The following is a 27,565-nucleotide window of genomic DNA, read 5'->3' as shown; positions in this document are numbered from 1 at the left end:
CGGGCGGGGCTGCGGCGCCGCCGCCAATGCGGGCGGGGTGGCCGCGCCTGCGCCGCTCCCGCCGCTCCCGCCCCGCCGAGCGGCCCGGCCCGCCTGGCCCGCGCAGCCATGTGGAGCCGCTACCGGGAGCTGCTGGGCCGCGGCCGGTGAGCGGGGGGAGCGGGGGAGCCTGGGCCGAGTGCGGGGCTGCGAGCCGCTGCCCGGCCGGGCACAGGCCCTGCGGCCCGGGAAGCCCTCGCTGGAGCGCCAGGGCCGGGCCGCTGCTGGCTGCGGCACCGCCGGCACGGCGCCGGTTCAGAGCGAATTGTGTCCTTGCAGGTGCCTGGGGCGGAGGGCCTGGCGGTGCAAGAGCGTGGCCGCGAATGAGAGAGCGCTGCAGTACCGGGTGGGCGAGCAGATCCACGGCTTCACCGTGAAGCAGGTGAGCGTCTCCGCCGCTTTCCTCTGTCTGTCAACTTCCCGTGCACCGAAGGCACCTGGGCGTCTGCGCGGTAAATACTTGCTTTGGGTGGTTAGTCATAAAAATGGCACAGGAGTTTCTTATAGGTACTTCTCCGCCAACAGATATTTTAGGTGCCGTTAATACATATTTCTATAGGGGGCTAATTCTAGAGTAAATAATGCACCCCACAAGCTTGTGTGTCTGCTGCAGATGTGACCTCTCCGTGTGGCCTTCTAAATGTCCCGACAGATAACAGAACTTCACTCTGTGAATATGTTTGTTAAAACACATTCAAGTATTATTTCATCCTCTGAACTGCTTTTAATACCTTTATTGAAAACCTGCCATAGAAATATATTGAAAGTTTTAAAACTTTTTTAAAGCAAAAAGCAGGAGTAGAGAGTAAAGATTATTTGTGAGAGCTGATTGCTAGTGGCACTAGACCTGGTGGTAAAACAGAGTACTTGCTTTTTCTTTTGCTGCCTTAGTCACTGACATTTGAATATATGCCTTTTCTTTTTGTGTTTCTGATTGAATGTTTATCTGTACCATAACAGTATGGTTCTTTGATGGTAGTGTACTTTCATTGGGTTATAAATCTCATTGAAATTTTATTTTTCGTTTGCAGTACTGTTTTTCCCCTCAAACCACAGGAGCAAAAATTTATTTAATACTGTAATCCAGCATTATATATAGGACCAACAAACTATAGTTCCTATATCATGCACAATTTATTTGAGCTAGTTGAATACAGATGCAATACAGATGTTCTCTTCAATGCAGGTGACAGCTGTTCCTGAGCTGTTCCTGACTGCAGTGAAGCTTAGCCACGATGGTACAGGAGCCAGGTATTTGCATGTGGCTCGGGAGGACTCCAATAATCTCTTCAGGTAAGACATTAGTGTAGGTATTACACATTCAATCTTCTCATCACCATATGTTTTTTCAGTTGTAATCTAGCATCATGGCTGGATTATTCTGTGCTAACAGGGAGGACAGTACTTCCTTTGTAGGGCTTCTTAGAATTTTTCAGGTTGGAAGAGATATGAACTCTGCTGTTCAGTCTTCTGCTCTAAACAGGGTCTGTGTTTAACTCAGATCCAATTCCTGCCTTGAAAACTTTCAAAGACAGAGATTACGCAACCATAATCTTCCATGAAGATGTTTATTTGAGCCTTTTGGATAAAAATAAATGTGTTTATTTGTGTGCTGAAAACTTCTGTACTAACTCCAGATATAGAAGTTTAGAGGCTGTACACTCTGAAAAAGATGGCTGAGCACTCAGGAGTCTGAAGAACTCAAACTCTGCATCCTGGTGTGTGCCATGTTTGCTACTAGCCAGTGATGCTGCTGCCAGAAATCACAGGTGCAGGTGGGAGGGGTGCACTGCTCCCAGATGACCACATCCCTCTCCATGCTCTCTCTTGCAGTATCCAATTCCGAACCACGCCAATGGACAGCACTGGAGTCCCACATATTCTGGAGCACACAGTGCTATGTGGTTCCCAAAAGTATCCCTGCAGAGATCCCTTCTTTAAAATGTTAAACAGGTCACTGTCCACTTTTATGAATGCATTCACAGGTAAGTCCAAAGGAAATAATATTTACCTTAAATATTGTGTACTTAAAATGCGTGAGGTTTTATTGCAGTAGAGCTGTCTAGTGGCTCTCCTTAATTTGGCTTTGGGACCCATTATTATTGTGTGTGAATGTTGTGAGATACTAAAAAACTAACAAGGCAAGACAACAAAATAAGTCGTGTTCATTTGTCAGTTGCAGAGTTCCAGTAGAGCTGGAGTTTTATAGTCGAAAATACAAGTAATTATTTTTATGGATAGATGTCGAAGGCAAAGTTTTCATGGTAAAATAGTTGCAGTGTTGAATATGTGCATTCCTCAGCAAAAATGCATTTCATTTAGTACATCTCTTCTGGTTATTTATATGGATGAGAAATGAAAACTCAATGCATCTTAGACTTTCTAAAATTCTGATAATTTTTACGTTTATTTATATGCAGCTAGTGATTACACACTCTATCCATTTTCAACACAAAATCCCAAGGACTTTCAGAACCTCCTGTCAGTTTACTTGGATGCAGCATTCTTTCCATGTTTACGTCAGCTAGATTTCTGGTAAGACAATTTGAGATGTATGCAAACTTTAAATTAAAAAAAAAAAAAAAGCCCTCTCCAGTCAATAAAACCTTCAAACTCTCAGCACATTCTGTTACTGATTTTTTTCAGGCAAGAAGGTTGGAGGTTAGAACATGAGAACCCAGCTGATCCTCAGACACCTCTAGTCTTCAAAGGAGTTGTTTTTAATGAAATGAAAGGGGCATTTGTAAGTTTTGTGAATGTTTGGCTTCAGTTCTTAGAGATGGTGAAGTAGCTTCAGCTGTAGGTTATCAATGGCATTATTGCACCAGAGATTCCCATTCCTCCTTTTGAAAATTTAAGTCCTCAGTAAAGTCAACATTGTTGCATAGTTTTTGTTTTTTTATTTTTTTTAAAGTTAATCTGTCACAAGTTTGTATATATGTAGAAAGGCTTTTGTTAATGGATTTTATTGTAAAATATTCTTACATTAGCATGGAAATATAGCTAGTTTTATTAAAGTACATGAGACTACATGCTTATGTGAGGAGGTTATGTAAGTTAAAGCTCTGAGATCTTATTATTGACCACCTTTTGTCTTTAAAATGTGTTTTGATGGCTTTCACTGAAATGTGGTGTTTTCCTATTAAGACAGATAATGAGAGGATATTTGCACAGCACCTGCAGAACAAAATCCTTCCTGATCACACTTATGGTGTAATTTCTGGTGGAGATCCATTATGTATTCCTGACCTTACATGGGAGCAGCTTAAGCAGTTCCATGCCACACATTATCATCCAAGCAATTCCAGGTGTGTAAGATTGGTGACTGACTTCCTAGGGTATTGGGTTAGTGCCTTGTTTGCATTTTTTTAGGAGAAAACCAGAAGCATAGTGTTTTTATCCATGTGGCCAGCAACAAAGGTAACAACCTGTGCCCTACAGCAGCTAGAACAACTTTTTTTAGAAAGACCAGTGAAGAGTAAATTGAAAGCAGGAAAGAAGTCTGTTTGCCTACTCATGAGGATATGTTTTGGGGATTGATTGACCTGAACTCATATAAGCTGGGGGGAAAAGGGAGCATACTAATAAGTATTTAGCAATAATGTTAGGGAGGTAAGATACAAGTACTGTAGATTTATTCTATGAAATAAATTTATTCTAGGAACAGAGGTTCCTGTCCTCTTGGAGTAACACAGATTAAGTTAGAAGTTACAAGAGAATGATTTCATTTCCTTATGCATCACATATTACTGTAATGAGTTCTAAATAATAGTAATTTGATTCAGGTAGTGATTTGATTGGTATTAATAAGGTATTGAAACTGGAAGTCAGTTTGAAAGGAAAATAATTCTTTCTTCTATACTAATTTTGTGGCCAATCTGTTATTCTGACTAATTCACTTGTGGAACATCAGCTTGTGTCACGACAGTGAATTTACAATCCATTGATTTTTTTAATTTTTCTCATTATCTCAAGTATTCAGCTGTACTGGTACTGAGATTTTAATCGGGATGAGATTTATCTGAGGCATAGTTTGTGCTCATATTTGGTCCAGTGGAAGTCTTTTAGGTATAGTAATATGTTTGGTGGAATGACCCATGGAACCCAGCCATGTTTTACAGGCAGAACCTAGGACAGGGGTCATTTTATTTTATATTTCAGGTATGAAGACCATAAGAATTTTGTCCTCTGAAACTTAGGAGCATTGGGTTTCTGGCTTCAGTTACTAATATTTTTTTTTTCTGGAACATTGTATATTCCTGAGACTGAACAAATTTGATCATAATAAAACTGAATGTAATGAAAAGGTGTTTTGTGGCCTATGAGTTGAGAAATGTGTAATTTTATCCAGAGATCTGTGAGTTTTATATCTGTTGCATAGGTTGAGGAACCAATTTCCACTCCAGAATTGCTGGAAAGCACATGATGTTCAGAGTATAATACAAGTGGCTGTTGTAAATTTCACATTAAATCAAATGCTTAATCCAAATATTTTATTTGAAATGCAGATTTTTCACTTATGGTAATTTTCCACTGGAACAACATCTGAAGCAAATACACGAGGAAGCATTAGTAAAATTTGAAAGAATTGAATCAAATACTGACATCCCAAAACAGAAACTCTGGGAAAAGCCTGTAAGTAATGCAAACAAACAAAAGCCACTAAACCCAAAAACCCCCCAGGTTAATATTTTAACCTAACTTGCTGCAGTTACTCTTCTGTTTAGAATTGTGTTTAGAAATGAGCTCAAGTATTTCTATTCTTGGTTTCATGGGGGATAAACTACATTTACTTTTGAGTTTCAGTAATATAATGATTTGCTGCAGTTGTTTTTTTCTCTTATTTCCTATTTTTAAGTCCCTTGTCATTTGAAGCACTGAAGTACATATTAATGGAAAGCATTTAGGGCTAATGAAAGACATACTGATACTTAGTGTCAGGAAATATGGTTTCTAATGGTATCTAATCTCCCAAACTTTGGTGTCAAAAATAATTTCCATTTTCTCTTCCTCCCTGGCTTGTCCAAACGTATAAATATTTCTTTCAGAAACAGCTCAGAATGTTATTTATGGCCAGACTTTCTTCAGCCTCTCCTATATTGTCCACTTTTAAAAATTGAGATGCCCCTCATATTTTTCAAGATAATGTGTGTTTGTGTATTTGCTCATAGATCTTGAATTTATTCATGAGTATCTGTAAAATTATTTTAAATACTTGGAAAGATGATGCTTTTGAACTCCTTCTCTGAGTTTAATGTATAATTTCAGTGTATAATTTGTTCTTTATAGAGAGAACACAGGGTAACATGTGGCTTAGACTCCTTTGCTGCTGATCCTTCCAAGCAGACCACTGTCAGTGTCAGCTACTTGTTGACAGAGTAAGTATACCAAAATGAAATTCTGAATAAGAGGTTCCTTTAGATCTTTAAGCAAGGTGCAGGCATGTTTATTGTCCCCAGTCCCTCTTGATAAATTTCATCTCTAAAGAAAATAATGCCATGGGGAAATAAATCAATCGTGCTTTAGTAAATAAAAAGTTTAATTGCTTTTTCAAGAAAAATCAGGTGTTACTTTACAGAATTATTCAGTGGATGAGACATTTGAAAACATTGTCTTCCTTTTAGTTCCTTGCCATGTGCAAGCACTTGTGTGACCCTGCTACTAACTTGTCTCCCCTTGCAGCCCAATTTAAATTGCTTTCTTGGTAGTTGGAACAAGTGAAAGATGCAGAGCTCTCCTGTTTCCCTAAGGTCTGATGTGGGGTTCACAGCTGACAGTTATTTCTCCCTTGCTCCCTCTGCCTTTGTTTTCTAGTTGTTTTTTAATGGACTCAGTGATACATGATGTCACATACAATTTTCAAGAGCTAATTCTTTTTCTTCAGCATTACAGACACTTTTGAAACATTCACCCTAAGCCTATTGTCTTCACTGTTGGTTGATGGGCCGAATTCTCCTTTTTACAAAGCCTTAATTGAGTCTGGTGTTGGTACTGATTTTTCTCCTGATGTTGGGTAAGTGTTGCATTTCTCATTTCATCACTATAAACAGTGTTAGAAAACCTAAAAAGCACTTTTGAGTTGGAAGAACTCATCTCAATTTACAATCAATTTACATCAGAGTAATCTTACTTTAATATTAAAACATTATAAGATTTTCTCCTGATGAGTTGCAAAGCATTCTCAGATGTAACTTTTGTCTCAGAGTACTTGGATAGAAGCTAAGTTGTATTGTTTACAGCTTATGAACCATAAAAATGGACAGATGGAATAAAATATGGAGTACCTTCAGTGCCTTATTTTACATGGGTGTTTCATCCTGGACATTTAAGTATTACTCAGAAGTGTTTGTGAGCTCTTCTCTGTAACCATGTTGCTTTTATTGCTTTATTTCTGTTGTTTAGTAGTAGGTAGATTTGTCACAATTATGCCTTTGTGCAATCAGGTGCTGTTAACTTGCCATCACCTCAGTACAGAATATTCTACAAAATATTCTTAGTTGGAAGGGACCCACAAGGATCATTGAGTCCAACTCTAAAGTAAGAATGGCCCATACAGGGATTGAGCCCAGTACCTCAGTGATATTAGCACCATGCTCTAACCATCTGAGCTAAGCTCAGGGGCTTTACAAAAGGGTATTTCAGCTGACACTTGCTCCAGTTGGAGCTCCCAGTCCTTGCTTCCAGCTGCAGCTCCCAGCCCATTTCCTGAGTGTGCTGTGTGCTGCAGGCTGAGAGTGGGCACATGGTCTGCATTAAACTTGGGCTCAGCTGCTCATCACATTTTGCTTTTTTTGTCAGCACAAAGAAGGAAGTGCTTTCCAGGCATGATTTATCTGACTGATTTTTAGACTTGGGGATGACAAAAATCATGCTTTTTTCTCCAGTGACTCTCTCTGGTGTTCAAGTGAGAAGCATACCATGCTCACCTGTGATTTTAATGTCTTACTCTGCTTGGCTTGACCTATCTCTACATTAAGTAACTGGCTTTGTGCAAGTCCTGTGTCATGCATGCCAGTGCCATATAGACATATTAATATTCCAGAGCATGGCAGTAGAAATCAGTCTTTAGACACTGAAGTAGGGATTATGTTGTGTTTTTTGTCAGCTGGTCCTTTTCCAGGTTGGCTGGATTGATAGGGAGTTGAACTGTTCAGTGAGCTGGCTTTAATTTGCCTTAGTGACTGTAGTCACTGAATCTGCAAGAATAAGTTTGAGTCCAGAGATTAATATTGCAGAATACAGTGCCTGAGCCTGCCATTGGATTTGTTCTGTGGTTTTCAGACATGTAATAGTGGTTGTTTAGGAGTGCATGAGCACCTATTGGTTTTTGTTTGTTGGCTTTGGTTTGAACTGCTAGGTGTTTGTATTTCTGCAAAAGCCATTTTGTTTCTCTAAAGATGAGCTCTGTGATTAACCCTGCCTGACAGCTTGGACTGTCTTTACTGTTACAATTTTTTTTTCATACAGTTGATAACAGTTGCAGGAAATGTGGAAAACTTCACCTTATCCACTTACTTTACAAATACTGCTTTAGACGTACTGTTCCACTCACCTGCTTAACTAGAATTTATGTGTTTGATGTTACATGCACCTAAAATTTTCACCTTAAAAAGAGAGACTTCTTTACTTGAAAAAAAACCAGATGAATGGGAAATACCAGCTTTACTTCTGTAGTTATTTTTCTTTCTCTAAAACCTTATGCTATGGGTTTTCTCAACAGTGGCTACTACTACTGAAATGGAACAAAAATGCTTTTAAGTTCTGTTTCTTGCCTCTTTGGTAATTATTTTAGCTTTTAATATCTTGTGTGTTTGTATGTGTGGAAACAATGGGTGTTTTTTTTTTTTTATTTTTGTCTTCTCCTGCCTTTGTTGGCAGATTTAATGCTTAGCTCTGGTACTTGTCACTGAGTTGGTTACCTTTTTCTCTAGGTTCAATGGCTCAACAAGAGAAGCTTATTTCAGTGTGGGTCTACAGGGTATTGCTGAAAAAGATATTGTTACTGTGAAACAAATAATTGATAGAACAATCGATGAAGTTATTGAGTGAGTAATGCTAAGTTTTTAAGAATACTCTTAATATAATAATAAAATATTACATGTAGACATGTAATAATACAGACTTGTATATAATAGCATGCCTTAAAAATCTAGTTATATTACAATAAGGGCACCAAAGCAGACGTAATATGTTCAATACTCTTAAAACTTGTGCCTGCTGCTTCCTTTATTGTAGCTTGTTCTTATCAGCATAATCTTAAGAAATTCAATTATGTTTGTTCAATTTCTCTAAGTGACACAACATAATTGTGTCATTTCATATCAGTTTTAATTCAGTGTGAAAGATATTATGTTGTAATGCTTCCTTTATCAATCTAATAATTCATTTTCATAACTTAAAGTGATCAATGTTAATGGATATGATTTCCTTCTCTCATCACTCCTTCCCAAAGGAAAGGATTTGAGGAAGATAGAATTGAAGCTCTACTTCACAAAATTGAAATACAGTTGAAGCATCAGTCTACGAGTTTTGGACTTGCCCTGACATCTGTAAGTCTGTGTGTGGTTTTTTTAAGAACAGTTAAAATCTACATCCTATGTTTTATTAAAATACAGGGTCATTTTATCAGCTCTTCATATGTGAACTTTCCACTTAAAGGCTCTTCCTTTGTCATATTGTGTACATCTTTCTTTTCAGTAGCTGTCAGACTATCTGTGGACTTCCCGCTGTATGAGTTAATCAGGCAGTGAGCCTGTTGTCTTTGCCTGAATAACAGCTTTGATTGTAGTAGCACTGGTTACTTCTGTGAGGGGCATATCATACTGGCTCTGAGAGCTATGTCTTTTGGCTAGATGCCTGTGTATTTTCTAAAAGCCAAATAGAAGGACTGTATTTTTCTGTGCATTTTAGGATTGTACTGCTCTAATTCTGCTCTAGATTCACGAGGGAACATACACACTAATGCAATTCTTAGCCTCAAATTTTAATACTGAGCTGTTACAGAAAATCTATTCCACAGCAGAATGTTGTGTCTTGAAGAAGTCTGCAAGTCATCTTGTATTTGCAGTTTGTGAGGTTCAGTGTCTGCAGTTACATTCACTGTGAAAATCAGGGTCTCCTACAGGCATTCATTCTTTATTCTCCTCTGTTCCTTTCCACTCTGCAGCAGCCTCAGCTCCTCAGTGGCTCTTTTGCTTTCTCTCTCTCAGGTGATGCATATTCTTTGCATGAGCAGGATTTTATTCCTAGATATATAGAGTTAGGCAAAGAAGTAGATGCCTGGATTAACAAGAGATTTGTAAATGGGAGAGCAGAAACAAAGGCTGTTTCAAATCAGATTGTGATGTATCCAAATAGGCAAATTGTGGATGTTTAAGTGCCTGTCGTGTTTCATGGTAAATCTGGCAAAATATGCCTGACTTTAATAGTCAGTACATTTTGGCATGTCTTCAGATGCTGTGAGTAATTGTATCTGATGAAATATTTATGCATATAACTTTATCCCTCAACATTAAATCTTGAAATTGATTCAACTTCTATGCCTTCTTTCTAGCCTATGACTTCTAGAAAAGAAAGTTCTTGAATATTTCTTGCTTTTAAAGGCCAGTCTTGAAGCATTAAGTGTTCACACTCCCATAGAAGAGATTATGTTTCAGTTTGTTTTCATGAGTAATGTTTTAGAAGTTGGCTTTGAAGAAGGCCTAGTTATAGGGACCTAGTTATAACTAAAGTGATCTTACAATGGTTTGGGTTGGAGGGGATTTTTGAAGATCATCCAGTTCCAACCTCCCTGCCATGAGCAGGGCCATCATTCACTAAATCCAGTTACTCAGAGCACTTCTGACAGGTCTTCAGACACTTCCAGGGAATGGGGCACCCACAGCTTCTGTCAGCAACCTGTTCCTCTCACCTGTTCCTGTCTCACCACCCTCATAGTAAAGAATTTCTTCTTTATATCCAATTTAAATCTGCCCTCTTTAAATTTAAGACTATTGCTGCTTGTCCTGTCTGTGCAGGATGTGTAAAAAGTCTACCTTCTTACAAACCCCCTTCATATAAAGGCCACAGTAAGTTCTCTCCAAAGCCTCTTCCTCTTCCAGGCCGAACAGCCTCAAGTCTCTCAGCCTTTGTAGTAGAGGTGTGTTCCAGCACTTAGATCAATTTTGTGATCATCTTGTGATCTACTTTATTAAATCAATGTCTGTCTTGCACTGCAGGCCCCAGAGCTGGGTGTAGTACTTCAGGTGGGATCTAGTGGGAGTGGAGTGGATGGAAGGGGCAGACTCAGCTCCCTTGCCCTGCTGGCCCTGATTCTTTTGGTGCATCCCAGGATACAGTTGGCTCTCTGGGCTGAGAGCCCATTTCCAATTTCTCATCTACAAATATCCCTAAGCTCTTCTCTACAGATCTGCTTTCAAACCTTAAATCACTAAGCTTGTACTCATTATTGGTCGTTGCCCCAGTGCAGGACCCTGCACTTGGCCTTGTTTGAACTTCATGAAGTTCATGTAGGTTCATGCACTCCTCAAGCCTGTCCAGGTCCCTCTGGATGGCATCCCTTCCCTCCAGTGTCCACCACACCTTTCAGCTTGGTGTCATCTGCAAGCCTGCTGCAGTACCCTCAGTGCCACTGTCTGTGTAGTTAATAAAGGTGTTGAATAGTGTAGTACAGACCCCTGAGGGACAGGCAATGCTTGTTACTGATATCTCTGGATTCCATGTCACCATCCAGCCAATGCCTTATCCATCCAATAGTCCATCCATCAAATCTGTATCTTTCCAAGCTAATAGTGAAGGATGTTGTGTGGGACTGTCAAAGGTCCTGTGGAAGTCAAGATGGGTGACATGTTTTGATATTTGGGAAAAGCTGTTCACAGGAGGGTGGTCAGACATTGGAACAAGCTCTCCCAGGTGGCTGGGATAGTTAATTCTCTTCCCAGTGGCTGGAAGGGGGCTGTCTTCTGGGTTTGTACTGATAACACAGGGGTGTTTTCATTATTGCTCAGTGCTGGCACAGTGTCAGGGCCTTCTCTGCTTGTCCCCCCACCCCACCAGCCAGGAGGCTGGCAATGGGCAAGGAGCTGGGAGGGGACACCAGGGGACAGCTGATCCCATATGACCCAAGGGTTGTCCCACACCTAAGAGCTGAGGGCAGAAGAAAGGAGGGGATGTTTGGAGTGATGGTGTTTGTCTTCCCAAGTCACCAGTATGTGTGATGGAGCCCTGCTGTCCTGGGAATGGGGAACATTGCCTGCCCATGGAAAGCAGGGAGTGAATTCCTTGGCTTGCTTTGCTTGCACACAGCTTTTGCTTTATCTGTTAAACTGCATTTATTTCAACACATGAGTTCCTTTACTTTCATCCTTCTGATCCTCCCCCATCCTGCTGTGAGAGTCAGAGTGAGTGACTGTGTGGAGCTGAACTGCCAGCCAGTGGTGACACCAAAAGAAGTGATTGTGGCCCCAGGCCTGTGAGTGTCTAGAAACTGCTTGGACAATGCTCTTAGTACATGGTTAAACTTGTAGGCTGCCTCCTGAGAACCAGGACTGAACTGCTGTAATCACCTCATAGTGGCCTCAAATTAGGAGTGACTACTTTAATTTCAAGAGAATTAGTTCAAGCATGTTCTAAGGGTACTCTGCTTTCTATCATATTAGAAAATTTCAGAATAGAATAGATGAAAATAGTTATTACAGAAAAATGCTGAAGGCTTAGGAGCCTGCTTGTAATTAAAGAAGTAAGAGAAGAAAAGGTGGATTTGGCAGTTACAGTGCATTTGTTCTCTAGATAAAGCATATTAAAGGCTTTTTTTTTTTAATGTATATCTTGGGATTTTTATACTTGGCTTTGTTTTTGTTTTTTACCCCATTTACACAGAGTAAAAATGAAGAAACTTCTGGTATCTTGTACTTGTGTTGTTTTGGAGAACTTTCAATAGCAATTCGAGCAAACTCAAAAAATAAATATCCTGGGGATATTTCTGGTTATTTATTATTTTCTTCAAAGTGTCATCTAATTTGCATACTTAACATGATTGAGTCACCTTCCTACAAGTCATTTAATCTGATGCAAAACTGTGATATATATGTACTACTTTGTCTCTACCACCTGTTTCTGTTTTCCATCTTTCTTGAGATGAAAAATTAATTTTAATGTGAGGGACTAAAGAATATTATGATATATTTCCAGATATGCACAACTATGCAAAAAGAGTAATAATTAAAAAATGATGGTTTTGCTATGGTGAAATTAGAGGCAAGAATGGAGAGAACACAGGGGACAGGTGATGATGGAATAGAACCTTTATCTGAACAATATTTTTCCACCTACAGCCACATTAGGACTACTCATTGTTTGTCTGATATTCAAGTATAGATGTTAAGGTGGTTGTGGAACATGGATGCTGTCAGTTAGAGAAATGCAGATAGATTGTACTGCTTACCTAATTATTCTTTCCTGTTCAGTACATAGCCTCGTGCTGGAATCAAGATGGGGACCCAGTGGAGCTTCTGAAGATTGCAGATAAAGTCTCTCAGTTCAGGCAGTGTCTTAAAGAAAATCCCAGATTTCTTCAGGAAAAAGTTAAAATATACTTCAAGGTAAGCAAACTTAGGGAAAGTTATCTTGAGTTAATTTTTAAATCACAATTTTGTATTCTAAGTTAAACTGAAAGCTAAGTTATTATCACTATATTGCCTGTTTCTAGGTGTAGATTGAACAGGAACATATTCAAATGAAACATGTTAATATTAATGGTTTCCACTTTTCAAAGTGGAAAAAAAAAATTGTCTGGCTGGTCATTTGGAACCACATTTAATAGAACATGGATTAAATGCTTAGGTTTTACCAAACCTAAGTTTTTGTGTAACCTAAGATTTGTATAGAAGGGTGCATCTCTTTCTTGATGAGAAGTTCAAATATGAACAGTGAATTTTGGACCAGTTATGTGTTCCTTAGTACTGACATAGCAAGGTGTATCTCCTTTTCCTTGCAATGGTTTTGGTTACAAGTAAGATTGTCTTGATGTTCCTCATGTTCATTGAACTGCTATCTGAATTTTACTGTCAGTGCCACTTACTTTCTGCTCTTCTCTTCTTTTCCTCTTCTCTTCTTTTCCTTTTCATGTGTTCTTCTGGAGTTTTTGCAAAAAAAAAAAAAAAAAAAAAAAAAAAAAAAGTAAAGGTGTTGTAATGCTGAATAGTTCTGAAACCCTGAATTAATTCCAGAAAAAAAAAAATGCAGTGATAGAAATGCAAAAGTGGTGTGACTTTTTTGTGGGGTTTGTTTTGTTGGGTTTTGTTTGTTTGCTTTTTTGGTAGGTTTTTGTTTGGGCTTTTCTTTTTTCCCTAGTCAGCTTGTTTGTTTTGAGAGGCAGATTTGTTATAAGTAACTGTCATCCTGATTGGAGTAAGTCTTGGTTCTAATGTACTCAAAAGCAACTAGAGACAGTGGTATCAGTTGAAATCAGTTTTCCTGAAGACTTTACTAGAGGTAAAGGAGGTAGTAGGGAGCTGTTAAAGTATTGGCTTCTGTCAAGAAGAAGTACAGGTGCAGTATTTTTGTGAATGTCCTTTACTGTACAGTTCTGTTGAGGGGGCTGAGGCAAAGGAACATCTCAGTTGGAAATGATGAGAATAGTTGGATGTTCTTACATCATAAGATTATGCACTGTTGTACCTTGTGCTGGGAAATTATTATAGCAAGCAGGCAGGGAGCAAGGAAGAGAATGCCATTCTTCTTGTCCATTTTACTATGGCTGGTTAATTGTGCATTTCCCTCTTTAACTCTCTAGTCAGGTTTCTGTAGTCTCTTCACACAGGCATGGGAGAGATAAGTTCATAAAAAAGAATCTGAGTACGTTGTCCCAAATTGTTGATGTCTGTCAGGGCCGGATGTTGCTGTTTGACTCCTACATTGAAATGGGTGTTTCTTGAGGTCACTGTCTTTTGACTGGCCTCCCTTTCCTATTATGGAAAGTGGAAGCTGCTTGAGTAATTTTGATATTAAAATTCCATAGTCTGTTATAAGTAAAGAAGAATGCAACAGCAGTTATGACACTTGCATAATGCCTGGAGTTCTTTACACAAGGCTGATGTGTAAAGCATTTCTGAGCAGGATAAGGCATGCACATTCTACATCATATGGGATCTCTGTGCACTCAAGCTTGGGCAGGTTGAAAGAGGAGTTTAATCAAACCCTCCTGCATTTAACAGAATTGCTCCATCTTAGAACACCCTCCAGATAAAACTTACAGCATGTAGCTCTCTAGTGTTGTGTGCAGTTGTTTAACCTGGATTTAATTAAACTAATGAGCACTGTGTGCTGTTGAGGGATTCTGTCTCTAGACTGACACTTGGCAGAAGGCTGTTGGTGCTTGTTCTTGTGGTGAGCAGCCTCTTCCCCACAGCAGCTTGTTCTGTATGAAACCAAGGGTTCAGTTGTGGTTCTGATGCTTTTGATAACGTGCAAGCAAGATGATGCACAGGCTGTTTATCTCCTGCTGATGGAGCAATAATCTGAGGCAAGAAAGTGGCCCTCAGAATTAATGCTTTGTTTTTGGGATATATTTCTTCAGGATAATCCACACAAATTGACTCTATCGATGAGTCCAGAGGAAGACTACCATGAGAAACAAGCTAAAATGGAAGCAGAAAAGCTGGAAAAGAAGGTCAATGCACTTTCTGAAGAAGAAAAAACACAGATCTTCGAAAAAGGTTAACTTGCTTTTTCACATTTTTATTTGTATAATGGTTTTTTAGCTGTTCTGTAGAATATCTTAAATTCTCAGGCATTCCTCCAGTATTTTCTCTGAAAGGGATGGGATTTGTGTACTGTGCAGTGCTTACACTACAGTGTATGGTTGGTATATTCCATTAGTTTTAACACTGAAAAATAGATTGATCAATGCCTTCATTAGGGCAGAAGAAGGGAAATTGCTTTAAAATACCAATCTGTTCATTCTTTCCCGTGTTAAATTAAACTGATTGGAAAGCAAATTCATGGTATCCCAGAATGGGTCAGGTTGGAAGGGACCACATTGTGCTATCTGGGCAACCTCTCTGTTCAGGCAGGATCTCCTAGAGCAGGTGGCACAGGATTGCATCCAGGGGATTCTGGAATATCCCCAGTGAGGGAGACTCCACAGCCTCTCTGGACAGTCTGTTCCATGCTTTGTCACTGCACAGTAAAATTCTTGCTCGTGCTTGCTTGGGACTTTGTGCATCAGTGTCTGCCCCTTACCTCCTGTCCTTTTGCTCAGCAACACCAGGCAGGGCCTGGCTCCATCCTCTTGGCACCCTCTCTTCAGATACTTGCATGTCATGTACCTTGAAGCTGTGTATTTATGAGCACGAGGTCTGTTCCATGCTCCTGTGAAATACGTATTTTGTAATTATATTTTGTATATTTTCGGGTTAAAAAGCCAACTCTAAAAGTAATGCTGGGTTTAACTTATTCTGGAGAACAAGTAATGCTTGAAAACTGTGGGCAGTCATCTAATTTTGTTAAAGCACTGTCTAGTCAGAGAAATCCTGTAAAAGTGTGGCATTAATCTTCTGAACCTTTGGTGTGTGACAGGAGATAGGGGAGCACGAAATCAGAGGAGGCTTTCTACTTACAGAGATAAATTGGAGAGTACTCAGAGGTGACCAGCTAGTGTCTGAAAGTCTGAAATGTGAAAGTAATCACAACAATTTAGCTGCATCTGTGTTCTGACAGAGCACTTGAGTAAGAACTGGAGTGGATTGGGTTAGAAAGAAGCTGCTTGTCTGCCAGGTCTGGGTTGATGCTTGCAGAACTGAGTGACAGGACAGACTGGCAGGTGTCACTTCAAGATTAAATTACATGTTACTGTAAACAGGATGTGAAGAGGGGATTTGAAAGCGAATCTAGCAACAATGTTCTCTTTGCTGTTGTTACATGATAACCTGCAGAATTTGCCTTGATAAAATATTTGCAAAATTGCCAGTAGAAAACTCCAGGCTTGACTCTTGCGTTTTTCTGGTCTGCATCATCTCAGTAGGTGTTAGGTCTTGACAGCACTTTCACTACAAGATGAAAATGACAATTTGGTGTTCTCTCCTTATTAGGTTTGGAATTAATTGCTCTTCAGAGCAAACCTCAGGATACCTCTTGTCTCCCAGCTTTAAAAGTGTCCGACATCGAGCCCAAAATCCCCTTCACTGTGGTGGAGACAGCACTCACAGGTTGGTGTCACCACTGTCTGGTGTCCCAAAAACCAGCACTGTTGGGTTGTTCCCTGGCTGCTGGCCCAGCTGTGGCCCCTTGCCCAGCACATGGACTGACTTTGTGGCCCATAGTTGTGCTTTTCCCTCCACTGCAGCCCAGCACTGTGGGCAGACATGGCAGTGGGTCCATAGAGCCATTTCCTCTGAGGGACAGTGTGGAGCAGCCTCCTGGCCCTGCCAGGGGTGCAGGAGCTCCTGATGGTACTCCCACCTTGCCCTGCAGTCAGAGGAGTCTCTGTCTGGCACATTTAGTGCTTTTGAGCAATGTCCCCACTTCCCAAGGGCCTACCCAGCTTGCAGAACTCTTGCCAGCTAGGGCAGCAAGCCTTCTACCTCAGTCCCTCCCTACCTGTTTTTTACAGAATATGGCATACAGGAGCCATGAGAAAAAAATGTTGCAGTCTTTCCTCATAACTTCAGTGCAAGTTTTTCCCTGCTTTGCTAGTGGTTTCCTCAGGGACTGATAGGAGATGGTAGATCTATATTTTGTTACAGTTCAGTCAAATTTTTTGCTGGTAAATACTGTTCTGTAGTATATTTCTAACATAAATTTTTCTTTAAAAATTACCAGGAAGTGTCAAGACTGTTTATTTTTGATGCAAAAAATGACCTGGTTTTATGAAAATTCTGTTGTCTACGTTCTAATGGCCTGGCTTAGAAAAGGTGTACAGTAAAAGAAGGTGCCTTCCTCGATTTTTTGAATGGATGAAGGCAAAAATAAGGAAGAAAATCTTCTTGAATTGTTCAGGAACAAGTTACTACTTCTTTTCTTTGAATGTTACCTCTAAAATAGGATCTCAGTTAGAAGAATTCTCAGATTGTCCAGATGTTCATTACCTTATCATGGAGAGAAACAGAAAAACCCTTTTTTGTCCAGCATTCAGTAAAATATGCATAATTTAAACAAGAAGTGGCTCTGAAACACCAACAGAAAATTATTCTTAATGAGATGTTCTTGTAAGAAATCATGTTGCTTTTGTGTGTTTGTAGTAGGAAGCTGCTGATTATTCTTTGCTTCTGTTTTTTTATTCCTAGCTGATGAAATTCCTGTCCAGTACTGTGCTCAGCCAACCAATGGGGTGGTTTATTTCCGGGCTGTTTCCAGCTTGAACACACTTCCTGAGGAGCTCAAGCCATATGTGCCCCTCTTCTGCAATGTCATTACCAAGTGAGAAGTTTGCTTTCTTAGAAGCTAAAGCAACAGGCTGTAAAATACTCTGGCAACAGGCTTGCCAAAATACTAATACTGCCTTTAATAATTCCAGCATCTGTTCTTGCTGTAAAAGGGAAAGACTAAGTTAGTTTGCTGCAGAAAATTGTCTTTGTTTCCCAGTGTTGCTAAATTGTTTCCCCTTCTCCACCTGCCTCTGCATTGCCTTTTTGCCTATTTGGTGTCAATGCAAGCATTCCCTCAACAGATTGGAAAAATTCTATAAATGAGAAGTGGCCTAGCAGAGGCTAGCAGAGAAATTTTTGCTTGAGTACACTTCTGGTGCAGTTTTGCTATGTGGGGACAGGGAGTGTTCCCCATCACTGGGGAAAGAGGAGCACAGAGCAGAGCAAGTGGCCTGGGTTTGGAGGAATAAGTTTTTATTAATGAGAGCAATGTGATGTTGTTAATACAGTTCTTAAGGATGTTGGTAGCAATCCTGCACATAAAGCATGCTTTTTTATACAGCATTTTAATTTAGTAGAAAGGCTTAATTGAAAAGCTTGGTGGGAAGTTTTTAAAGGCATGAAGTATTTTGTTTGCTTGATAATGCCCTAAATTGTTTAGTTGCTAAATTAGTGTTGTCCTAAACAGAGTACTCTACAAATGCTACATGGATTTTAGTTTTGACATTTATTGAAAAGGGAAACAAATCTCTTGTTTTTTCACAGGATGGGATGTGGAGCCCTTGATTACAGGGAACAAGCCCAGAAAATAGAACTAAAAACAGGTGGTATGTCTGTCAGCCCACATATCATTCCAGATGATTCACACCTGGATGTCTATGAACAGGTAAATTAATCATAACCTTGCAGATGTTACCCTTGCAGTAATAGTTCTGTAGTTAAGGGTCAGTCAGGGCTTCCAGGTAGAGGGTCAGGCTAATGTGCATTGAAAACTTTGTGTATGGAAGGACTCCTGCCTCTTTTGTAAGATATAAATTAGATAATTACAGTAACTTAGTATTTTGTGTTAAGGGGAGTGCTTGATGTGGGTGTTCTGTCTAAGGCAGTGCTTCACTAGCATCTGTCACCACCTTTTTGAGTGCTGCAGAATATTTTGGAAGCAGAGGGTAGGGGACAGAATGGTGTGGTTTACACACAGAGATTGCTGTTAACATGTTAACATGTAATGTCACTGTTGGCAGCATCATTAAATCTATGTTGGGCAATATTTCTTGAGACTTTTGCAAAGTTGCTGGAGGTGTGCTCCCTATGGATCCTCGAGTTAAATTAAGGGAATTCCCTTGGAGAAAGGTGCACCCCAGAACAGAACTTGTACTTCATGGGAAAAAATAAGAAATTTTGTGTCTGAACTGCTGTTTACTGTTGAGAAGAAATTGAGGAATTATCAGGCTTGCTTTGTGAGAAGAGTGATCACATTTCCCGTCTGCTCTGATTTCAGTAGCACTGCCTGCATTAGAGTGATTTTGTGATGTGTAGCATTAGGTTGGCATCATTGTATCACTTCCATGAAAAGTTACTGTGCATTTCCTGGGCCATTGCTGTGCTTGTCTTGTGTGAAGGGTTTTTTGTGTTTTATTTTTTTTCCTTCAGGGTGTGCTCTTTTCATCTCTGTGCTTGGATAGAAATCTGCCAGACATGATGAATTTATGGAGTGAAATATTTAACAAGTACAGTACATCGGGTTTTGTTTATTTGTGGGTTTGCATGTGTTTTGGGGCTCTCGTTTTCACTCTTCCCCCAGTCATTCTCCTCTTCTTTAGATATCCTACTTTGGGATTTATTTTCATAATTCTCTGATGTCTTTCTAAACTTATGTATTGCATCAAAAGCATGACTATATAGTGGATTAAATGGACAACCAACAGCTTAAAAGCACTTTGTTGAACTTGGGATGATGAATGATTCAGTAAAATAAATTTCATTGGTGTCCTTTTGCATGAGACCTGCTTGTATTCTTTTTCAGCCCAAGATTTGAGGAGGAAGAACATTTCAGAGTGCTGGTTAAGAAGACTGCCCAGGAGCTGTCAAATGGCATTCCAGATTGTGGGCATTTATATGCCTCTATTAGAGCCAGCAAAAACCTTACACCTTCTGGAGAGCTGCAGGAAATGTTCAGTGGGATGGATCAGGTGAGAATTTAATAATGCCCTTCAGCAAGACCCAGATCCTTGACTGTGGAGTTACAGGCTGGTTTTTAATTCTTCCTGTTCATCTCTGATCTTCCTGCCTTCCCTTCCTGTACAGGTGAAGTTGATGAAGAGAATAGCAGAAATGCCTGATATTAAACCAATACTACGCAAACTGCCACGCATTAAGAAGTATTTATTAAACAGTGACAACATCAGGTGAGCTAAAAAGAAAAAGGGCTTTTGGTTCAAGAGAGGCCATGATCTATGAATATGCTTTTCTCAGTGCACCTCATTGTGTTTTATGAAATGGGATGTCCATGGAAAATGTTAATTTAAATTCCCCTTGCTTACAGAGCCGTAGCTATGGTAGCTCATTTTGTTCAGTTTTTAAATGGTATGAGAAACTTACAGCAAATTTTATAGGTAACAGTTGTGCCCAAAGCTGGTAAGTGACCTGTGCAATTTTACAGAAATAGTCAAAAATCTGGTTTTTACTATTCCCTTCAAGATGCCCATTAGACAAATACTGTTATATTGTTTTGTAAGAGTTGAATATAGTTGGGTTTGGATTTTTGTTTCACTCCTGAAAGGAAAACAGTGACATTCTGAAACTTGCTTTATACATATATTGGAAAAAGTAAAGAGAGCACATTTATTCTCTCTGTTAATAATTACCTGACATCACTGACCTAACATTCTGATGATTTAATAGAAAATGTTTAGAAAGATAAAGTGGTACAAATTATAAAGGACTCTCTGAACACAAAACCATATTTAAAAACTTGTTATGTATTTTTGACAGATGTTCTGTGAATGCAGCACCTCAGCAGATACCAGAAGCATCTAAAGAAGTAGAGAAATTTCTAAAGGGCATAGCCAGAAGTAAAAAAGAGAGAAAACCTGTTCGTCCACATGTGATTGAGGTGAGAAATTGTCACTTGGCATTAGGGCATCAAATACAGTTGACTTGATCATGTCAATACCATTGTGCAATCAGGAAAAGTTTGAACTCAGATGTTGTGTCTATGTAAAGGTGCCTGAAGAAACCTGCCAGACATCTCTGTGATCAGCTGCTCTGTGTTTTGCCATGGAGTGTCTTTACTGCAATGCAGTGGACAGTAGAAATGCAAGATCAGCTGTAAGCCTCACCCTGGGGTTACTGCTTCAGCATGGGACATGGAAAAAAACTGTCTTCCTTTCCCTGTTGCATAAAACTGTAATTCTTTTTTAGCTGAGCTTTACTTGAAATGTTGGCCAAAAGCAAATAGGGCATGATGTGCAGTTCCTCAGATGCATATGAGTTTGTTTTGTTATCAGGGTGTTCAGGACATTTGGCACAAAATATGCTTGATTCAATGGAGTTGACAAAGGATCTGCTCTGTCACTCTGCAGATCTGTCTTAATTTCTGATGAAATTGGAATAAGCTCCCAGTTCTTTACCCATGAGTGAAATGATAGTGTCTAACTTTGTGGGGCTCATTTAATCTGGGTCTCTGTGTCTGTCAGTGCCAGATTACTCTTGGAAGAAAACTAATTTGACATTTGTTTAGGAAATACAAAGAAGCAATTGAGTACTTTGCTTATGTTTGTGAAGGCATGGTTTGAAGATTGCCTTAAACAGGTTTGAGTGGAAGGGGTTGTATTTGCAGTAGTCTTAGTCTAAGTTGTTAAATCATCTTTTAATATGAGGACTGGCTCTCTTGTAGAAATCTTCAGAAGTGAAACCTGTGGGAAGTGAAATGGGTACTGGTTTGCAGATCACGAGGAAATTAGTTAATGTAAGTACATTATTAGTGTGGGATATTAGTGTTACAAGGCTACTACTGATGGTAGTGGTCCATGTTAAGCTGTTACAGAAGCACAGCACTGAAATGTAATTCATGCCCTTCAGTTTCACAACTAACCATCAAACTCAGTCACTTGCAGTTAGTCCCTTCCTTCACTTAGTTTCCTCCCTAAATGATTCTGAATGTGAATGACACCTGACAGAAGATCATTAGTGAAAATTAGGTGAAAATGAATATTTGAATTTGGCTGCAGGAATAAAAAGCATACCCTGAACTCTTGTTTTAGAAGAGAGGGGCAGGGAGAGCTCAGCCTGTTGCTGACCAGAGCTGTAAATACACTGCTCTGCTTGGCCCAGCCAGAGTTGTGTGAGGGTCTGGGCATGGGGTTTCTGAATTTAAGAAAGGAGGGGAGTTCTGAAATAATCAGCACTGGAGGTGTGTAAGGGTCTGTTCGTGCTTAGTGAGCACACAAGCAGATGTATGTGTGAAAGAGGCAAAGGAGTGAGCTCTGCAGAGGCCCAGAGACATGAAGAGGACTGAAAGTTTGGAAATGAGTTATTTTTTTGAGTCTATTGCAGGGGATGCTTGGGGAGGAATTTGTACTAGAGCTGCTGTCAGAAATAGTTTACCTTTTTTGTGGGTACACAGTTCCTGACTCTGTTTTCAATGTCTAGAATGGATGGATTGAGATATGATGTGGGACATGTACACATGACACAAGTGTAAAGTGATGAACATGTGTTTCCATTAAAGTTAAATCCATGGTTAAATCCAGACTCCTTGGTAGTGATTCAAAATCTGCAGAACTGAGAAGCAGGGGTGGCTGGGATGGGTAGCTGATGTGTAGTGTCCCTCTCCTTTAGTTTTCCAAGGCAATTCTTTGTACTGGATTGCTGATACAGACACAAGCAAAATGTCTCTGGTTGCAGATAAGGGTAAGTGGCAGCTTTAGCAGTGGTGTGTCTGTATGTTTGGCAGAGTTTCTTAGTTCTCAAAAACGTGAGAGTTCTCAGATGGATAAGTTGTCTCCATTGCTAACTGTGGCACTAATGTGGTGTTCTCCTAGGATCCTACTTTCAAGCCATGCCAGATGAAGACCCATTTTGTCCTTCCCTTCCCAGTGAACTACATTGGGGAATGCGTTCGAACAGTTCCCTACACGGCTGCAGACTATGCCAGGTGGGAAGCAGAACATCAGGGAGCTTCTCTGTGCACTGCACAGGACAAAATAAATTGGAAAGGGTTGGGCTGACTGCAGAAAATGGAGAGTTGATAGAAAATGGTGTGCTGTGCATTTGTCATAAAATCTTTATGAAGCAACTGTTGCATGGCTGAGCCCAGAGCAGTCCTGTAAATGCTGAGATCAAGTAATGAGGGGCTGCTATGCCCTGCCTCGGAATAAACAGCCCTGCCCTCTTGCAGTGTCCTGAGTTGACAGTTCTGTTGCATGTAACAGTTACATGCAGTACAGTGCTTACATGCTTACAGTGATGTGACTTTATTCAGCTGTTATTAAATAATGAGTATTGCTGTTGTAACTGTCCTAGATTATAAGGAGCAGTGCATTCCAAATGGGGATCTGGGTGAGCTTTGGAGGCAGCTGAGACTATTACTGTTGCCCAATTCACACCTTCACTGCTTCCATTCTCTCATTTCAGCCTTCGAATTCTCGCACGGTTGATGACAGCTAAATTCCTGCATACAGAAATCAGAGAGAAAGGAGGGGCTTATGGTGGAGGTGCTAAGCTTAGCCACAATGGTATATTCACATTCTACTCCTACAGGTAACAGTGCATTTCTTTCCTCTTGATGGCTGAGGGGACCACTGACTGCATTTGACTGTGTCTTATTTTTTACTTCATTGTAGCAGTCTTTCAAGAAGAAGTGAAATAAAAGGGATGGAATTAAGGGAGTGATTCAGTGCTGATGAAGTTAAATTGCCTAATAAAACCATCCTTGCTTTCTCTTGTTTGTGTCTTTGGGAAAGCCTAATTTATCTCTGCTGGTAGCAACCACTGCTGCACCTCTGCACTTTGGTATTTACTGTCTCACTATCAGATTTATGTATAACCAGCTTTCACTTGTTTATTTCTGGGTTCAGGAGGCCCTAAAAAAAGAAATTCAAGACTAATCTAAATTTGAGACCATGAAGTAGAATGGAGATGTCCCCTAAGGTCCTGAGTTTGAAAATATGCAGCTTCCTTCAAGTGACTGGCTGAAATCATTAGAGGTTCAGCAGAAAGCATTGCTGGTGATAAGCTAGAACTACCTGCTCTGTCTCTTCCATTCCTCTTTTTTGCCAGTCCAGAGCAGTCACCTTGTATTTGGCTTACCAAGGCACTTTCAGATGAAATTTGCAGTGGAGGTATTATAGTTGTAATCCCCACTAGAAATGTGGATGGAGTCCTGGCTGTATTTGTTTTCCTAGCCCAAAGGCAGCCTGGCACAGTGCTTGGTCAGGGTTCCTAAGTGAGATTTGAGCAACCTGGTCTTTCTGTGAAGCTTCAACATGGTAGGACTTGTCCTGGCAGTAGTCCTTAACTTGCCAGTAGTAGTTAACCTGTGGCACCTGTTTTACAGAGAGTAAAAACAGGTGTGGCAAGAAAAGCAATTGAGAGCAGATAGAGCATATCATAAATACTCCTGGTGTGGGCAGTAAAGGCAGTGGTGCTTTTGGAGCCCACTGTGAACAGTGCTGGTTTCCTGACCTTGCTTTCATTGCACCACTTCTCTCTACACCATACTTTAAGGCAGCTGAAATTCTGTACCTGTGTATCTAAAATTCTAAATGTGCTTGGTGTGTGACACTACTTTCTTCTGGAAAAGAAACACAAAACCAAACCCCAAAACCTATTTTTGTACAAGAAAAGAAGTTTATAATCTGTTTTTCCCCATGTATGTTTGTGTGATGCATAGTAAATTATGAATTGAGAACAAAGACTTTAACAGTTTTTCATTTTGTAAGACTGAAGTAATTAATTTTTATGTTTTCTTTTTCATCTAAGAGACCCGAATTCATTAGCCACCTTGAAAACATTTGAAAAAGCAGTTGAATGGGCCAGATCTGGAGAATTCACACAGCAAGATATTGATGAAGCTAAACTATCAGTGTTTGCTGCTGTGGATGCACCAATAGCTCCTTCAGACAAAGGTACATCCTCATCCTTCCAGGGCTGCCAGTGTTTATTTGCTTTTTAATTTAGGTTTAAAGGGAAGAAAACAAATTGCTAAACGGTGTCAGATGATAAAATTTGTGTTTGGCAGAGAAGAGAGAATGGCAGTTTCAATGAATCCATTGGTTCACCTCATCCACTCAGGCTCTGCTGAAGTTTGTGTTCATACTGCTCCTCTGTGTCAGATGAAAGTAGATTGAGGAAATTATTTTAGGTTTGGAGATCATTACGTGCAGACCAGTATAAAGAAATACTGTCCTCTGGTTCAAAAAGAGCTGAGGGATTATTTTCCTGACTCAAGCAGGCATGTTGACTGTGACTGTCACTAGCCCTTTGTGCACATGTTCTCTGAAGAAGTTAAAACACAGAAGGCTGTCTGCTGGGGTGGAGGGGGTTTTAGCTTCTTTGCAGATCTGCACACACATGATGCATTGGTAGTAGCTGCTCAGTTTACTGACATGTAGCTTTGCTGTTCTCACTTCTCTCCCTCCCTTGTCCATAGCTGAATTTCAAGCCAAAACTTGCCCAGTTAAAATAGATTTCCTGCCCATACACAAAGAATTGCAAGGTTAAGATGAGCATTATTTTAAAATCTGCTTGTATTAACACTTAACTTTTTTAAACAAGAACACTTCAAATGGACCTTTACCTGCCAGAATCTGGTTTTGGTCTGGACATTGGTGTGAGCCTGCACACTGGGTGTTGGCTCAGCCAGGGATGACGAACACTCTCTGGCATTTGAACACAGATCTGAGCAGAGCACTGAATAGGAGAGCTCTGCTCAGGGGCCTGGGAACTGGTGCAAGGAACGCCTGTCCCTTCATGCTTTTGAGTCACTGGGCCCTGCAGATGCATGTGAAAACCTTACCTGGGAAGTCAGCCCTGCCTTGGGCAGGAGGTTGGACTAGTTCACTCAAATCCTCCCAGCCACCTTTATTTCCCTATGGCTATTTGCCTGACAAAAAGCTTTTCTGTGATTATTTTGGAGTTCTCTGGTTGTTCAAGGAGTGATAATATTTAGTGTTAAAACACTGTGGGCAAGTACTCCCTACAAAAAATGAAGGTATTTGAATGCAGATTTCTGTGTGTAGTACAAAAATGTGAGCAAACCTTCACATTGCAGATACATCACAACTGATGAGAAATTTAAAAAAAAATATTCTAAAAATAGAAGCTTCATGAAATGCAGTTTATTTAAAAAGTTGTTTGAAAGAACCAGCATTCTTCAGAATGCATTATGTCCAAGTTTCATGGGCCACCATTTTATGTTCAGATTCTTGACAAACAATCATATACCAAAACAGATTTTTTTTTTCTGAATGAGAAAGTGAAACTGTTACTACCTCACCCTGGTTTTAACTTAAGATGCTTGATTCAGTTAGATATTCTTCAGAATGATTTGTTGGTAGTCTCTGTTCCTTTTCAGCCCACATTCCTATTGTAGTTTGCTCTCCTTCCTGCATGTGACTGTGACAGATTCCAGTGCACCAGAGCAGTGTGTGGTTTTGTTTTCTTTTCCCTAGGAATGGGTCATTTCTTATATGGGATTTCAGATGAAATGAAGCAGTTGCACAGAGAACAACTTTTTGCTGTCAACAGTGATAACCTGGTTGATGTATCAAACAAGTAAGTCTGTGCTCAGTTGTCATATTTAAGTTACTGAATTTCTTCCCTTTGTCTTTCATACTACTTTCACTATTTTCTTCTGTAACCTAGAAAAGGATATGGTAATTACATCCTGCTTATTGCATGTTTAGCAGATGTAACTTCGTCCTGCACTCTGAGTTTGTGGGAAATTTTGAAAGGCCCAGAAACTGTCTGGGCAGACTGTGTGAGTAGGTATGAGTAGACTGTATGAGCTGGTTCTACTCCATTTGTGTCTGAATTCTGAATTCCACTACAGCCAGATACCGGATTGAGAGATTGTTGTGATGACTGGGAAAAACACAAGTTGCATCTAAAAAGGACATGCTGCCTGAGATGGGAATGTTTTTCACTTTCATATCAGAGCTGTGGTTAACTGGATGTGGCAGTTTCTCACTTGTTTATGGGTTGTTTTCCTTTTTCTTTTTTTAAGGTACCTTGCAGTTGGGAAGAGCACTCGTGGTCAAGCTGTACTTGGCCCAGAAAATGCAGATATCACCAAAGATCCCTCATGGGTCAAACGATGACTTTGCAGCTGAACATCCAGAGAAAACAAGCCAATCTGTGTAACTACAGCATTAGGGGTTTTTTAGTAACTTTCAGCAGTGCTATGGTCCAAGTGAAATATTCATTGCTGTTTTTTAACAGTGATCACCAAACCAGTTAGGAACTCCCCTTCTCAAAGTAACTATGTGAAGAATTTTCTAACCATACAGTATTTGAGAGCAAGAATTACATGCTCTGCATGGCAAAGACCGACCTTAATCTTCTACTGAAGCCTTACACCTCCAATCACATATGAATACTATATAAATGAAATATTTTTGTATATGTAAAACTCTAGTTTTAAATGGTGTTTTGTTTGAAGTCGTGTCTGCTGTTGGATATATAAAGAGCTGTCTCTCACACTGACAGAGTTTATTTTGTGGTGTGCTAATTGCAGCTGCCACCTCCAGGCTGAGCAGTCTGTGACAGTACATTCCACCAAGCTGAGGGTGCAGTGCAGTGGGTGAATCCCTAATCAGTCATGGAAGTCTGTTTTATATAAAGTTCAGTTTAGCTTGACAGTTTGGGCAATATTCAGTCAGATTTCAGTGTGCCATGATTTAGTATTTACCTTGTGGTCAAGCTGCAGTAACATAAACTGGCATGAGAAAATATTTTTAGCTGTCAGCCTTGTTACCCTTTTTGATCAATATTGAGGGTGTTAATAATCTTAAGCTCTGAGAAAAAGGAAACAAGGAAGAAGAGCCAGGTTACACCCTTAGGAATTTCAAGTTGCTAAAGCTGCTCCTCCCCACTCCCAACCCCAAGAACTAGTTGTATCATTCCTGTACAAGGGGAAAGGATTCCAACTCCTAGCCTCATCC

General features: G+C 40.0%; 1 protein-coding gene across 1 annotated transcript; it reads left to right on the top strand.

Moving 5' to 3' along the window:
• On the top strand, positions 1-27,109 carry PITRM1 (pitrilysin metallopeptidase 1). The gene is made up of 27 exons (XM_079301748.1): positions 1-146; positions 319-421; positions 1,226-1,332; positions 1,873-2,024; positions 2,460-2,574; positions 2,686-2,782; positions 3,187-3,347; positions 4,548-4,674; positions 5,329-5,417; positions 5,924-6,052; positions 7,971-8,084; positions 8,492-8,588; positions 12,504-12,638; positions 14,615-14,753; positions 16,128-16,244; positions 17,322-17,454; positions 18,168-18,288; positions 19,053-19,129; positions 19,426-19,591; positions 19,707-19,807; positions 20,394-20,514; positions 21,298-21,369; positions 22,445-22,557; positions 23,037-23,162; positions 24,384-24,529; positions 26,075-26,177; positions 26,629-27,109. Exons 1-27 carry the CDS (start codon positions 109-111, stop codon positions 26,720-26,722), a joined length of 3,093 nt encoding a protein of 1,030 aa, XP_079157874.1. The 5' UTR covers positions 1-108; the 3' UTR covers positions 26,723-27,109.
• The last annotated feature ends 456 nt before the right edge of the window (positions 27,110-27,565 follow it).

This window comes from Erithacus rubecula (genome assembly GCF_903797595.1).
Source record: "Erithacus rubecula genome assembly, chromosome: 3".
In the NCBI taxonomy this organism is placed as follows: Eukaryota; Metazoa; Chordata; class Aves; order Passeriformes; family Muscicapidae; genus Erithacus; species Erithacus rubecula.
The sequence above is the reverse complement of the archived record's forward strand: the minus strand, read 5'-3'. Positions and strand labels throughout refer to the sequence as shown.

Excerpts from the sequence above, each read along its gene's own strand:
- PITRM1 (XM_079301748.1), top strand. The coding sequence starts at position 109 with ATGTGGAGCCGCTACCGGGAGCTGCTGGGCCGCGGCCG. Across the intron at positions 2,783-3,186 it reads ATGAAATGAAAGGGGCATTT|ACAGATAATGAGAGGATATT; the intron begins GTAAGTTTTGTG and ends TTTCCTATTAAG. Across the intron at positions 22,558-23,036 it reads ACGGCTGCAGACTATGCCAG|CCTTCGAATTCTCGCACGGT; the intron begins GTGGGAAGCAGA and ends CTCTCATTTCAG.